Below are 15,463 nucleotides of genomic sequence, written 5' to 3'. Positions count from 1 at the left end.
GGCACGCCGGCTAAGCGTGCGCGTTCTTTGAACTGAAGCTTTGTGCAAAGAGACGTTTCTTCAAACAAGGCCCATCTGCACAGCATTGTGACGACAACTGGCGTGTCTTCCGGAAACTTCCGGTGGCCAGGAGGTGAGGGGGAGCTGAGATGCAGCTCACAGGGGGACAGGAGGCGGCTCCCGGCCGCACACACCCCTCCAGCCTCGGCTGCTGCCCGTTTCCCACCTTCTGCCTCTTTTCTGCCAGGAGGCAGAGACCCTGGAGGCGTCGCCCGTCGGTGCCAGGGCTCGAGGCCAGCTCTGCACACACAGAACGAGGCAGCCCGCTCGAGGGGAGGGTCCCTGGCCGCAGCCGGCAACCGGTTTTCTGTAAAAAGTTTCTAGCGTGTGGTCATGGTCTGAGGCGGACGCCCCATCACGCCGTGGACCCTCATTTGGCCTCTCCTCAAAGGGGGTGGTGGACGGTGGCAGTGACCACCCAGTAATGACAACCACAGGGGCCGACACGCCCACCACTCTGGACGGCTGTGCGCTCCAGTGGGACGCTTGTACTTTGCTTCCAAAGGCTCGCGGTGCCACGCTGGCCCCCTGGACACTCGCCTCCCGACGCCCCAGCCCGGGGCTTCCGCTCCCTGGCGCAGGCGGGAGGGCCAAGGGGAGGAGCGGCGGGCACGCAAGCCGCCGGTGGGCAGAGGTGCAGTGTCCCCGTTTGGATGAAGGGGCCGCCAGCCCACCCCATCCCGAGGCTGCCCCGGGGAGACTGGCACGCATGGGGCGGACAGTCCAGCTACCCTCCCACGCCCCCCCGCCGGGTCCCGGGGACGCCGATGTGACCATGCATGAGAAGCCCTTGGAAACCCGCATGGGTGCCGGTTAACGACTAGAACACAGCCCTTCTCGCTGAAAGTACCGAGAACTGGTTTCATCAACAGGCAAGACTGTCCCGAAGGCTCCCGAGACCCAGGGGGACGTGTGCCGGAGGCAGGCGCGGCCCCCACGCGGCCCAGCCTGCTGTGGGCTCAGCCTCCCGTTCCCTCGGGCCCCCGGGGGCCCGGACGATGCAGGGCAGTCAGGGGCCAGGCCGGGCTTGGCCGGGGCAGCCGTGAGCCGAAGCTGGTGCTGCTGTCCAGTATATACAGGCTCCTGCGGTCCCTTTGCTCGCAGCGGTGGTGGGTGGGGCGCTGCCGGTGTCCCTGGGGGACAAGGACACTCAGAACTCCCCAGAGGCCCATGCAGAATCTCCACCCGCAGGCCAAGGGGGATGGCTGACCCACGCACAGACCTCGGAGAGGACGTGGTGGTCAGTGTCACGGACGCAACACCAGTACAAACATGATGCTGGCGGACCAGGAGGGCGACGAGGAGAGGCCGCCCCGGAGCGGGAATGTCAGGGACCTGGCCCAGCCCCAGCACACCCCTGCTGACGGGAAGGACAAAGGGGATGAGGCGACATTGTGCTGTGAAGGGTCACAGCGGGCTCGAGGTCTGAGTCTTAGAATGCTCGAATCAGCAGCTTTGCAAGGCCCTGGAGCTGGTGACCCAGGTTCTAGAAGGATCCCAGGCAGGCTCTGCCTCACCAGGACAGACGGTCAGAGAAAGGAAGAGTCTGGCGGGCAGCAGGGTATCGGGGGCCACTGCGTCTCAGGGTCACCCTTTGAGCTGGGCCTGCAGAGGGGTGGAGGTGAGGTGGCGGCCTAGGGTGTCCGGGGTAGGGGCAGGGGCCTGGATTCCGCTCTGGGGTGCCCCACCCCCTGCTGCACCAGAAAGCGACATCCTTCTGGGCACAGCCACGGTGAGGCTGAGACAGTGGCACACGTGACCCCCGGGGCTTCTGGGGGGGCTAGGGAGGCGTCCATGCCCGGGCACCCGGGTTTTGAGTCAGAGGACTACCCCTCCACCCGGTAGTGAGAGTTGCTTATTTCTACCAAGGTCCGCCTTTTGACGGAGGGCAACTTCCCGCCCTGATGTTGTCTGGGGCGTGGGATGTGCCCCGTGGAAGCCGTGTCCAGTGACACTGACTGGGCACGTGGTCAGATTTCTGGCACCGCCGCCCCCAGCGGCCAGTCCGTGAGGAGCCCGAGAGATTCCTCACTTGGAGGCTCCTCCTTTGAACCAAAGCAACTGATCAGTATTTGGAGCAGATAAAGCACTTGTCTGTGCCGTCTCTCAGGAGCCCCAGCCTGGCCAGGCGTCTGGCGGCCACCCCGCGGCAGCCTGTGGGGCTGGGAGGTGGGCCCCGTGGGTTCACACAACGCACGGGACTCGGCTTGAACCAGCTTCCCCTGAAGGACGGATGGCCTGTGGGGCCCAGCAGCTGGGTCCGCGCAGGGGGCCTTGGCCTCGCCGGGAGCTGTGGCCACCGTCGCCTGACCCCACTGTGTCAGCCGGGACCCAGTGCTTTGGCCGGGAGGCCCGTGAAGGCTCGACATCAGGACCAGGACTGGCCCAGTTATGAGATATGAGTTTTAGTATTTTTAATGAAGGAGGGGCCTCCGAAAGCCAAAGTGCCTGCCTCCCACAGGGCCCCTGAGACCCTGCAGACCTGGTCTATGCCAGTAGGAAGGAGTTCGAGACGGATGCCCCCCAGGGAGAGGCCTTGGGCGAAGGACAAGTGAACACATCCTTTCCAAGCCGGCATTCCGCGCCTGCCTCCTGAGCTCAAGCAGCAAGTACGTCCCCAAATCTGAGGCTGGTGGGGGCATGGTGATGCCTCTCTCCTGGGTGAATTTGGATTCTATGATGATGATGGCCATTGTCCCAGTCAGGCCAGATGACTTTCTTCTGCTAGCACAAGGGTGGACGTTGACCAGGCCGCCCACACTGCCCTGTCTTCCTGCCCTGCACCCAGGCCGGTCCCCAGGAGCCTCCCAGTGAGAACTGCTGGTCTTGCTTCTTCCCCGTTGCTGGGTGTGGGTGGGGCTGCCAGGAGTGGGTGGGGCTGCCAGGAGTGGCCGTGGCCATGTCTACACCCGCAGAGGCCATCCAGAGGTATCTGGCTGAAAAGGCCCTAAATGTCCTGGTGGGTGAGTGGCCTGCCCGGCCGCCTGCCGTCAGCCCACCTCTGCCCACGCTTGGCTCCAGCCTGTTTGGGCCCCAGTGAGTCAGAGTCTAGTTTCTTGGGGCTTTCTCCAATGGCTGGCTGTGCTGTGCCCCACCCGCGGCCGCATGGGCAGAAAATCAAACATTAAGAGCCAAAGAGTTCCCAGGTGTGCCATCGAAGGAAAGCAGAAGCAGCAGAAGGTAAAGTAAGCAAGCTGGATTATGTTAAAATAAAAGCTGGGCTTCAACGGACACCATCAGAAAGTGAAAAGACAAGCCACAGAATGGGGAAGAATGTCTGCAAATCACGTATTTGAGAAGCGACTTGCATCCACAATATGTAAGAACTTTTACAACTCCACAAGAAGAAGGGTGAAGGATCTGAACAGACATCTCTCCAGGGGAGGTGAGCAAAAGCAGGCCTGATGTCATTAGCCACCACAGAAATGCAGACCACACAGGGTAGACGCCACGTCACGCCCACCGGGACGGCTGGAATCAAAAAGTCAGAAACGAGGGAGGCCCGGGGGCGAATGCCGTGGGAGCCCCTGTGTGGCTGGTGGCACGGTGAAGTGGCGCGTCCTCTGTGGAAAACCCACCGTCAGGTGGCTCCTCACACGGTTAAACAAAGGGCTGCCACGTGACCCCCCCAATTACTCCAGGTGCTACCCAGGAGAACCGAGAACACATTCCCTACAAGGACTGTGCATGAATGCTCACAGCAGCCAAAAAGTGGAAAGAACCCACTGTCCATCAGCAGAAGAATGGGTAGGCAGAATGGGGTCTGTCCACACAACAGAACATGATTCAGGCATAAGAAGGAACGAAGTGCTGACCCTCAACACCATGCAGGGAATCTGGGACATATTAGGCTGAGTGAAAGAAGTGGACGAACAGCCACATGTCACATGGTTCTGTTCACACAAAATGTCCAAAACGCAGAGGTCCACGGAGACAGGAAGCAGGAAGTGAGTGGGAGATTGGAGGTGAGCGCTAAGGGTATGGAGTTCCTTTATGAGGTGACGAGAATCTTCTAGAATTGACTGGTGATGGTGGTGTGCATCTACAAAGAGCCTAAAAATCCGTGAATTGTACACTTTAAGTGGGCGAGTTGTAGGGTACGTAAATTACATCTCAGTAAAGCTGCTAAAGAAGAAATGCGAAGCCTTGGCCGGGGAATCCAGGTCAATGTGGACCATGTGTGAAATTTCTGCTTTACGATCCGGCTCTCTCTGTGTGACAAAGCAGATGTGATGACAGATGCTGGCCAGAGCAGGGCCCAGCCTCAGCTGTGGCCCTAGCAGCCCAGGGCCACCTTGGGGAGGAGGAGGAGGGCAAGTGGAGCACAGCAGAGTGTGGGACTGGTTCAGGGGCACCCTCATTCCACCTGTCTTCCCAGGACACACACTCACCGTCCCGGCCCTTAACGAAGACCAGAGCCTCAGCCAGAAGGAACGAGACTCTGCAGTCCCCACCAGCACACCTGGGCGGGCATCCCAGCCATCGTCCCCCGGTGGGAGGGCAGGATGGCGGGCTTCCCGGCGTCTGCGAGGCTGAGCCATAGGGGCACCCGGCGTCTGCGGGGCTGAGCTGTGAGTGAGCACAAAGGAATCACCCTCACACGGCTCCACACACGAGCATATCTGCAGAGGGGTTGCACGCCTGTCCTTGAGCTGGTGTCTGCTGATGGATATAAACGTGTGCGTTTGGAAGGGTGTTGTCACAAACACAGTAATAGGACACATGGAGCACGGAAGATGACAAATTGGCCGACTCTAAGTTGGGCGTTAAAAGCTGTATGGGTTGATGGGAGGCTGAGGAGGGGCTGGGAGAGCCTGGGAGGGCTGCCCAGAGGTGGAGGGGCTTGAGCCCTGGGGCCGGGGGCCATACGGAAGGCACTCCTCTGCCGGCGCAGCGCTGGGGGTGTCTGCAGCCGGCCTTCAGCTGGGCTCCTTCGGCACGGATCGCGGCGGTGGCCGGGAGCCAGGGTTACCCATGGCACGCTTCACGTGGCCTGTGTTTGCGCCCTGTGTGCAGCCTGGGTCCTGGCTGACAGTTGGTGCAGGGGTCTGCCGGGGTCAGGAGTGGGACTCTGATTCGATCGCAGTCTGTGGTTGACCAGCTATACCCTTCAGGCTGCTGTAATGGGGGGGGGTCAGCGCCCGCCCCTTGCCCCTCGCCCCTCGCCCCTCGATGGCTGAGAAGTAGACAATGATGCTTGGAAAGCACCCCTGGGGCTTGGCTGGATGTCAGCTCATCAGTGTGTGTTGCCCCAGGGCGGGGGGCGGGTAGGGAGGGTCCAGGCAGCGGTGGGGGCTGCAGAGGTAAGCTGGGGAGGCCCAGCCCCATTGAGGAGGTGGGCCAGGCCTGGGCAGGTGAGGGACCTTGGGCACAGCAACCCATCTCCAAGGCTTGGAGCTGGCACTGGGGCATGGTGAGGATATTCACAGAGATCAGAAATGTGTGAGTGACCATGGGGTGACAGGCACCTGCTGAGCTGAAACTGCTCTGGGAGACACAGGAGCTTGGTGGGCAGGGAACGCTGAGGCCGAGTGAAGGGAAAAGTCGTGTGGGCTCAGCAAGCTGGGGTCCAGGGCAGAGGTGAGGAAGGATGGTTTTTCTGGAGGCAAGTGGAGAAGAGGAGGAGGAGAGGAGTCCTCCCAGGGCGAGGGCTGCAGGGAAGGGCACAGATGGGGTGCTGAGGGGCTGGGCGTGAGGGAGGGGTTAACGGAGCACCTGGACGATTCTGGGAAGGAGGCAGAGCAGAGGAAAGGGGTGCAGGTGGCCCTGTCCTTCACGGGGAGGAGGCGGAGTACAGGCCTGTGGCACCCCAGGGCCAGCTGACGCCCTCCACCATTGCCCAGAAGTCCAGCCAAGGCCAAAGGAGAGGGCTGTGTCCAGCCTGCGCCAGGCGCTGGTCCTTTCTTGTCCTTGATTAATGGGAGGTGGAGTGTGGGGCTGGACCTTTGGGGAAGAAGCCAGGACAGGACTGTGAGTTGGTGCTGTCTGGAGACCCCCTCCTTGGCCGCCCTCTCCAAGTCTCTCCCCGCAGACCTCCTGTCCTCTGGCTCGCTCATGCAGCTCGGGGGCCGCCCCCCCCACACCCAGTTCCGGTGCAGGCTGTGTTTCTGAAGTCCTGGGCGGTGCTCCAGGGTCCTCTCCTGCAAAAGGAGGTGCTCTAGGCTCCTCTAGAATGCGGGATCCCGACCAGAGATGGCCTGATGAGGAGGCGGCTCGGGAGCTGCCCGCAAAAAAATCGCACGGAACCGCGGGCCCCTGCAGCCCCTGCCCACCCTCATGGCGGCTTGTCCCAGGGCCTCGCGCTGCCGGGCGCCATTCTGCCGCGTCCCCATTTGGCAGGCGCTCCATTTGGCAGACCCCCCCCCCCCGCCCCCGAGGGCCCCGGAGCTGGTGGGGGGCGGGCGGGCGGGTCCAAGGGCGCCGTGCGCTGCGGGCGGCGGCCGCGGGGGGCGCTGCGGGGGCCGCACTTAAAGCCCGGGAGCGTGCGCGCGCGCTCAGAGGGAGTCGGACCGCCGCTGTCGCCGCCGTGGCCGAGCTCGCCCGCGTCCCCGCCGCTGCGCCGGCGCTCCCAGCCTCCCGGCTCCTCCGGCCCGGCGCCCGGTGCATGCGACCCCCGCGGACGCCCGGCCCCGGCGCCGGAGCCCCGAGCCGGCTGTGAGCGCGGCGCCGGGCGCGCGGGCGGCGGGGCCCCGGGGCGGCATGGGGAAGTGTCAGTCCAAGCACCGTGAGACGCGGGCGCGGCGGGCGGCGGGCGGGCGCGGCCACTCACTGTCCCCTCCCTCCCCCCCGCGCCCCGGCCGCACCGCGGCCGCTGCAGCCCCCCAGCGGAGAGAGAGCCCCGAAGGTGAGTGTGCCGGGCGGCGGCCGAGGCGCGGGACTGCCACCGGCCGGGACCCCGAGCCCGGAGCCTAGCGCGTCCCGCCCTCGAGCCCGCGGAGTGTGGGGACGATGCCGCGGGGTCTCCGGGAGCGCGCGGGTCCCCCCCTGCCCGGGACCCCAGCCCGGCCCTGGGCCTGAGCCCTGAGCGCGGGGCGCGCGGAGTTGGGGTGGGCGCGCCGGGCGGGCGGGACAGGGCTCAGGCTCAGCGTCTGGGGCTCACGGCGCGTCTCCTTCTTCCTCGGTGCCTCGTTTCCCGCGCGTCGGCTCGCGGGGCCGCAGGGGACAGCTTCGTGGTGTCCGTGTTCGCGAGTGGCCGCAAAGGCACGGAGGACGCAGAGCGCAACACTGGCAGCAAGCAGGTAGGCCTGTGGGCCAGGGAGGCGGGGGTCAGAGTCGTGACCCCGCTGGGACCCCTGAGTGAGCATGCCAGAGCGTTGCCAGCCGGACCCAGAGCCTGTCCCTCCCCAGCCTCTGAGTCTCAGGCTAGGGTCTCCTGGCAGCAAGCCTCAGTCTCCCAGGCTGGAGGCATTGTGGGGAGGGGCTGGCCATTCATGTGTGAGGGTCACTGGCTGGGGTTGGAGACCACCATGCCTCCCACGTGCGGCTGGGTGACCACTGGCCTGCAGAGGGGCCCAGGCTGTGGGTGCTGCAGTGTCTGGCTCAGGACCCAGTTGACCCTGAGAGTGGGTTTGAAAGGTGATCGGTCTAGAAGCAGAGAACTGCCCAGCCTGGGGTACCAGAGGGACGTTGAGAAAACTAGACCCACGCGTATGTGCCAAGCAGGACCAGGGGGTCCTTACACGGTTATCGGCGTCCATGGGAACTGGATCCGTCGGGATGGCTGAGACCCCTGCTCGCGCCAGCTTGCCCGCCTCCGAAGCCCTCAGCAGCAGACTGCACCAGCTCGCGGGGATGTCCGCTCCCTTTTTAGAAGGACGTCCTTCTGGCGGGTTGCTAAAGAGAAACGCTAAGTGTGTCTGCAGACACTCGTGCAGTGTTCTGAGAAGGGCTCCAACATGCCCTGAAATGAACACTTGCTAGAGTTAGAAGATTCATGCCTTCTGGGAGTGACGTTTCCGTGCACACCCGGGAAGGTAGGAAATACTTTTTAAAGCATTTTCTGGGTACACCGTAGTAACGTTGGCTGGACGTGTGCTCCCCTGTGTGGGGGACCAGGGCAGGATGGCCTCGGGGAGCAGCCCAGGTCCGTCTGCTTTGCCAGAGGGAGGGGGCGTGTCGATAAGAGGATGGGGTTAAAGGTTCAGTTTCGCATGTGATCAGATCATCTGCGTGTGCATTCACATTGTGCTCAGGCCTGGGGGCCTTCTCCTGGGCGCGTGGGCACAGGGCCTGACGCTGTGCACTGGGTCCTGGGCGGTGTCTGGGCGAGTGCACTCACTTGTTCAGAACATGGCTGTGACATTCCAGGCGTCTGCAGCTGGGGCCAGAACAGTGCTTCAGGCTGATGGACGCCTGAACACTCTCGGGACGTTTTTAAGAATGGGTGGGGTATGGCTTGGGTTGTCCCTTTCTATTTTTCCCTCTGCTACAGTCTGAATGTTTGTGGTCCTCTAAAACTCGTATGTTGAAACCTCATCCCTTAGGTGACAGTGTCGGGGAGCTGGGAGCTTTGGGAGGGGATCCGGGCATGAGGGTAGGGCGCCGATGGCAGGGTTAGTGCCCTTACGAGAGGCCTCAGAGAGGTGGGTCCCTATTCCGTCTGCCACGTGAGGACGCTCGGGAACACACCATCTAAGAATCAGAAAGGGGCCTCACCAGACACGGAATCTGCCCTCACCCTGATCTTGGGCTTCCAGTCTCCAAAACTGTGAGAAGTAAATAGCTGTGTTCCTAAGCCCCCCAGACTGTGCCATCCGAGCAGCCCAAGCTGATGTGGAAACAAGGCGCTTTTAACACCAAGCTACAGAAAGAGCACAATCTCAGAACACAGGGTGCCCCTTCCGTCAAGTACGTTCTAGCTGAAGCACGTACGGCAGCAGGACTACGGTATCTCTCGCATTCGGCTGTGGGGGTGTGAGCCTCTAGCCGGACACCGGCCTGGCGTTGACCTCCGGGCCCGGCTCGCCACACACTGGCAGGATGCACGTGTCCTTGCTGCTGTCACTGAGAGACCTGGGGTGGTTCCTGCCCAGCTCGAGCTCTGTCCAACACCCCTGCTCCCGGTTCTGCCCCGGGAAATTGCTCCGTCAGGGATATTGGGGGGTTGGGTCGTATGTCCCTTCTGCCCAGCGTCCTGCAGCCTTCTCTGTGTGTGGCGTCCCGAGCTGTGTCCTCCCTGGCAGTGCCTGGCGGAGGCCAGTCTGGAAGGCGCAGCACCCCCGGGAGGGACACGGTCCACTCTGTGTCTCCATGCAGACTGCGGTGCCCTGTGCTGAGTAAGAACGGTGCCAGATGACCTTGTGGAAATTAAATGTGTGTCCACCTGCTGTCACCTGTCCTCTCCCCCCCAAAAACCAAGGCAATGAGGTTGGTTTTGCCAGCAATGCTGGCTCCTGGTGCCTACTTGGTGCACGTCGGAAACACTCATCCATATTAGCGTTTTCTAGGCAGGCGGACTGCCTGCTTCGAGGTCTAGAATACTTGTCCTTGCTGATTCTGGGAAATGCTGCAGTTTGATCTTGGCAGGACCTGCATCACTTCCTTGCCAAGTGCCCCCTGAAGGGCCAGGGCTGTGCCAGGGTGATGTGGGATGCTGGCATGTGCGGCATGGAGGATCTCAGAAGGGGAGTAATAGGTCGTGCATGTGTGAAAATTATGAGGAATGAGGGCAGCAGGGTCTGGTAACAGGTGGGGACAGCCTTGGGGCAGCAGGGTCCTGGTTGCAGGTGGGGACAGCCAGCAGTCAGCAGGGTCCTGGTTAGAGGTGGGGACAGCCAGCGGTCAGCAGGGTCGTGGTTGCAGGTGGGGACAGCCAGCGGTCAGCAGGGTCTGGGTTACAGGTGGGGACAGCCAGCAGTCAGCAGGGTCCGGGTTAGAGGTGGGGACAGCTAGCGGTCAGCAGGGCTGTGGTTGCAGGTGGGGATAGCCCTGTCCTAGAAGCACGCCCTTCCCTCTGCACAGTTGCTCACCATCTGCCTGCAGATCTGTCATTTCTGTAATGCTCCCAGAGGCTGGCAGGAAAAGTTCAGAGGGCAAGAATCACTAACAATTGAACTTTTGTTGCGAGTGAACACATTTCCATTAAGTGAGCTAAAAGGGATGTTCCACCTAACTCCGAGCTCCGGAACTCTAGAGGCGGCATTTTAACTGACACTCGATGGGGTTGTGGCCAAGGCTGCTGCGTGGGACCCTTGAGCTGGCCTCATGGGATGCGGCCATCGAGCCCCCAGGGCTCTGCCCATCTTGAGCAGACCTTAGCTCCAAGGACGCACATGCCAGTCCCACATGCGTGTGGCCCCCCCGGACACGCCATCTGGCTCACGGCACACTGCATCTTAACCACAGGCAAGCATTCATCTGAAATCTGGGGGCTCAGCCCCGTGGCACCATGTGATGTCTTCCTGGTGAGCGCTCCGCGGAGCCAGGCGCCAGGGCCTGGGACCCCGCAGGTCATGCCACAGGCTTCACCCTTCCCCCACCTGGCGGCCAACGGGCCACCACTCACCTGCCCGCCTGCTCAGCACATGGCCAGAGGACATGGCTGCAGTGGGACCTGCACATCTCAGTTAGGGGAGTGGCTGTGGCTCCTTCTAGAGATTCCTGGGAAATTCTTCCCACACCAGCCGCGGTCAACGCAGAGAGCTTGGTGTGGGGGGGAGTACACCGCACACTTGCAGGACGTATGACCCTCAGTGGGACAGGTGGCTGGGGCTCCACAGACTGACCTTGGGTCTTCCGTGACCTGTGCCCTGGGGATGCCGTGACCTCCTGGAGTCCTGGCCTGTGTGGGGTGTCTGCTATCAGGGCCAGGAGTCCTCTGCTCTCCTTCGGGTGCCCACTGTGTGCCTGGCCCTTGGGTGCCAGCACTGTGGCTGTGTCCTCAGACATGGCCCTGCCACGTGGCAAGGCAGCACAGATGTGCGAGGTCCAGAGGAGACAACGGTAGTCATCCCGGGGACCCAGGCTTCGCTGAGCACCAGGAGACCCCTCCCCAAGGTCGGGTGGCATCAGCCCCTCACCCCTACCCATGCTTCTGAAATTGCAAATGCCCCCCCAACCAGGGCCCCATTCTACCTAAGGATGAGCCTAGTGACCCCAGCTAGTCCGCGTCTGAGGAGCCACCGGAGTGGACCCAAGGACCCTGTGCAGCGGCTGGCTGCTCTGAGTGGTTTCCAGCGGTGAAGGGGTTAAAGTTTGCCCCATGTCCTAGCTTGGAAGTGTGGCTGGATATAGTCTGCAGGCAGGACTCCTGAGGAGAGGGAGATCCACCATGCCCACGTGGCCATCCCCTGGGTGGTGGGGTGGTCTGTGGCCTGCACCAGCAGCATCAGACACTCCGGAGGGGCCGAGGGACACCTGGAAGGGCCCGATGCCGTGAATGCAGTGTCCACCCCAGCCAGGTCCCTGTGGAGGGCGGTGGGGCCGCTGTGGGGGCCACTTGGCCGCCAGGGGGCAGTGTGTGTGCCCGCTTCTTGTGTGTGCGGGCACCCTTGTGTTGTGTGGCCAGGACTCTGGGGTTGACCAGGCGAGGCTGCAGCCGGCACGCCAGCCTTGGGGCTAGGGCACAGTGTGTTGGCCGTGGCGGGGCCGTGGCGGGCCGTGGCGGGGCCAGAGGCTGCCCCGCAGAGCCTCTCCCCCGTGCCAGGACAGTGGTCGTGACTGAGATGCTGGTCTCTGGAGAAGCTCCCAGGAAGCTGTTGGAGACACAGTGCGTGCAGCCGCCCGCCCTGGGGACACTCAGGCGTGCGACGGCCTGTGCCCTCTCAGGCAGCGGCTTTAGGGAGCGTGGAGCCTCCACGTCCACAGGCACACCTGGGGCAGCTTCAGAGAGGCCCTGAAGCAAGCGGGACGGGTGTGTCAATGGGGGATTCGGGAAGCACCAGGAGCGCCCACACTCGGGAACACAGTGCTGCGGTCTCCTGCCCGCAGAGCGGAGGACCCGCCGTGTGCAGGGTCTGCTCACACAGCCAGGCTTGCTGTGCGTGAGCTCGCGGCTTCCGGAAGCGGAGTAGGCCTGACGTCGACGGCCCTCGTCGTGGGCGCGATTAGCCGTGTGCGCACATGGGTGCTACCCCCAAGCAGCCCCGTCACCTGTCTCTCCTTCATTCTGCTGGAGGGGGGGTCCCGCGGTTGGAATAGCTCTGGAGGGGTTGCTGGTTAGGACCCACCAGACCTTGTTGACTTTCACGGGGGCGTAAGCCCAACGCCAGAGCCGCATAAACTCCGGGTGTCGGGGTCGGCGGGGACCTGCTGCCCCACTGGTGAGCGCAGCCGTGCCGGGGGGCCATGGGGCTAGTGTCCCTGAGCCGATGTGAGCCGGGGACAGGGTCTCGTAGGGAGAGCGGGGCCCAGAGAGGGGCTTGCCACCAGCACACCGGTTTGCTTCCCCTGCGCCGTGGGGTGCAGAGCCCCCAGGGCCCCCGAGCAGCTGGGGCTTCCCACGCATGTGTCCGGAGGGTCTGGCCGCCCTGCTCTTCTCAGAGAAGACTGCTCGGCTCCTCCTGCCGCTCCACTCCCTCTCCGGTTCCTTTTTTCTAGGGTTTGTGAGAGGTTGGCCAGCTGACCCTGACCATCTTGGGGTGCGGCATCTTCTGGGTCTGTGGGGATGTCCACGTGTGCATGCCGAACCCAAGAGGGGCCGGCTACGACCGTAGGGTCCCCGGGTCCCCGGATGAAGTTTGGGGCAGATCCTTCCCTGACCCCACCTGGAGAGTTTGGGTGATTCTTCAGTGAAGGAAGCTGGACCCTTCTGTGCACCCCAGCCCCAGTACAGTTGAGTCGATGGTTGACGGTGCATCTTTCTGGAATCGATCAACAGCTAATCAGTGTAAGTACATGCCGGGAATGCCTTAGAATCAAGTACTTGAAGATAATCATGTGAAAAAGCAGCCTGTGTTGCCACAATCGCATGGCCTAAAACCACAGACATTTATTCTGTGAAGATTCTAGAGGCCAGAAGTCCGAAATCAAGGTGTCCGCAGGGCTGTGCTCTCCCTGATGGCTCCAGAGGAGGGTGCTTCCTTGTCTCTTCCAGCCCCTGGACTTGCAGCCGCACCTGCCCCATCTCAGCCTGGGTCTGCACGTGGCCTCTTCCCGTGTCTGTGTGTGTCCTCTCCTTTTCTTACAAGGACATCAGCCACTGGTTAGGGTCTGCCCAAATCCAGCACCACCCCCATCCTAACCGATCACACGTGCAAAGAGCCCATTTCCAAATAAGGTCTCATTCCGAGCTTCTGGGGAGGCGTGGGTTGTGGGAGGCACTGTTCAGCCGGGTGCGTCACCCGTGGACATGCAGAGGCCCTGTTTTCTGCGTCGTGTGGCCTCCGAGGGACTAACAGCCATGGACAGCAAAGCCCACTATGGAGGATGGGGCAGCCTGCACAGCAAGGCGTCAGCAGAGGTCCTCATTCTGAGGCTGCCCCAAGAACGTCCCCAAGTCCCCACCGAGCAGCAGCTGGAGTAGCTCGATCCCGGTGTTTGCTGATCCCAGAAGGCATCTCCACGTTCCCATTCTCCACTCGGGAAAGCAGAGCGTTGCTAAGCTGGGCACGCAAACAAGCGTCCGGTGTCAATGTGTGGGACATGAGGACCGTGCTCCCCAAATCCCCACCTGGCTCCCAGTCGTGGCTGGCCCCCAGCCGGTCAGCTTTAGTGTTCTTCCGTGGCCAGCCTGGGGGGGAGGGCGGCTGGCAGGGGCCCCTCCCACCGAGCCTGTTGGAAGCAGGATTGTGACATGGTCGCCTTGTATCTGGAACCACTGTGATGAGCTCAGGACCAGTTTCAGGGCATTGAGTTGCCTGGCTCGACTGGAGAAGCCTTAGGAGGCCCCTGCAGACCAGGGCAGGCCCTGCACTCGGCTGATTCTGAAGGGTGCTACGCATCAGCCACGTTAGCATCGGGTCCTCTGTCCCCTGCCTGTCTTTCCCACATCCCCCTCCTTGGGAAACCCCTCAACTTGGGCTCTTGATGCCGAACTGGCCATTTCCACCCCCTTCCACTGTGACCCACTCCCCACTCCCTCCCCTCCTGCCAGACCTCCTCCACCTTCCTCCTTCACCTCGGAGCTGGGGGGGCGGGCCTTGGGGACACAGGACTGATGCCAGTGCCTCCTCAGTGGAGGTCTGGGAGGCTGACACCCCTCACCTGCATCTCACCTCTGAACCTGCTCAGTGGCACCCACTCTTCTCCTGCTTCCTTCCTGGTCCTGCCCCAGGGCCTTTGCGTGTGCTGCCCTCTGCCTAGAACCCTGTCCCCACAGCTCAGCTCACTACCTCCCCTCCTTCAGGTGTCTACTCACACATCACCTCTCTGGAGGCCTTTTAAGGCCCCAGCCTGGACCTTCGGGCCCTCCCCACTCATTTCCCTCCCAGGTGCTGGGCTGGTGCTCCCCAGAGAGACCGTGGGCCTTCGCAGACTCTGTTCTGCCTAATTTGTGCAACTTGACCCCAGGTGCACCTGCACGGTGCCTGGCGTGTGGGGTTACTCTGAGTCTGCCTGGTCGAATTTCCACTCGAGGTGGGAGCCATCCTCCCTCGCTCTGGACGCTCCGCCACGCTGACTGACCTGTATGCACAGAGCGCTGGCTTTCGTCAGGACCCTCGCCAGGGCTGTGTCTCTGTGGAGAAGCCTGGGTGGGACAGGTGGGATGCAGGGCCTCGCGGGGACCCCACCCGTGTCCTGGCAGCCTCGGAGGCCCCCGCTAGCTCTGCTTAGACTGAGTGCCTTCGATCCCCTGTGCGGTGCCAGCCGCGGTTTGCTCCAGGGGACAGGCAGCCCTCGGCAGCCGGAACAGGAAGGATTTGTTTTCCTTTCGTTCTGCAGTGTCTTCCAAGGAAAGCACAACTAGTTTTAAACTCCACAATCAGAGAAGGGAGGAAGCAGGGCATGCTCTAACGCAGAAACTGAACCTGGAGACACGTTAGCGCAGTCGTACAGCATCACGGAGGATGGGAATTCGGATTGCGGCCCTCCCTGCCCCCGTGGGGAAGGTGAGGCCACCGGCCTTTGTCCTAGCACCTGAGGCAGGACCCTCCCCAGGCCTCGGCCTTCCTGTAACCATGGCTCTCAGGTCCCAAGTCTGTGTCCATCTGGGACTTGGCCTCTTGCAGGAGCTCAGGGACAGAGGAGGCCCGGTGTGGCTCTCTTTGCCTTCTCTCTGCCTCACTCTGACTCTCCAGAAGGACCCCCTGAAGCAGACACAGTCCTTCCTTCTCTGTCCTCCAGGGCCCATGCGGCCTGGCCCTCCTCCAGGCACCTCCCCACCATCCGGCTCCCCAAAGAAGCTCCTCTCCACATGCTCTGGTCTGCAGCCTGCCACCCACAGCCTCCCTTGAAGGCGCCCCTGCCTGCCTGCTCCCTGCCCTTGCACCTGCTCCCAGCACCCCCACCTGCTCCCAGCACCCCC

At 62.6% G+C, this 15,463-nt stretch overlaps 1 protein-coding gene across 1 annotated transcript in view; it reads left to right on the top strand.

Annotated features, from left to right (window-relative positions):
- Positions 1-6,759: 6,759 nt before the first annotated feature.
- NKD2 (NKD inhibitor of WNT signaling pathway 2) overlaps positions 6,760-15,463 on the top strand; it is a 25,177-nt gene continuing 16,473 nt past the window's right edge. The window contains exons 1-2 of the mRNA XM_021687097.1: positions 6,760-6,904; positions 7,219-7,298. Of these exons, the coding sequence (XP_021542772.1) occupies positions 6,760-6,904; positions 7,219-7,298 (225 nt within the window). The remainder of the gene's footprint in view (positions 6,905-7,218; positions 7,299-15,463) is intronic.

This window comes from Neomonachus schauinslandi, chromosome 7, assembly GCF_002201575.2.
Source record: "Neomonachus schauinslandi chromosome 7, ASM220157v2, whole genome shotgun sequence".
NCBI lineage: Eukaryota > Metazoa > Chordata > Mammalia > Carnivora > Phocidae > Neomonachus > Neomonachus schauinslandi.
Note: the sequence above shows the minus strand (reverse complement) of the source record. Positions and strands in the feature narration are given on the sequence as shown.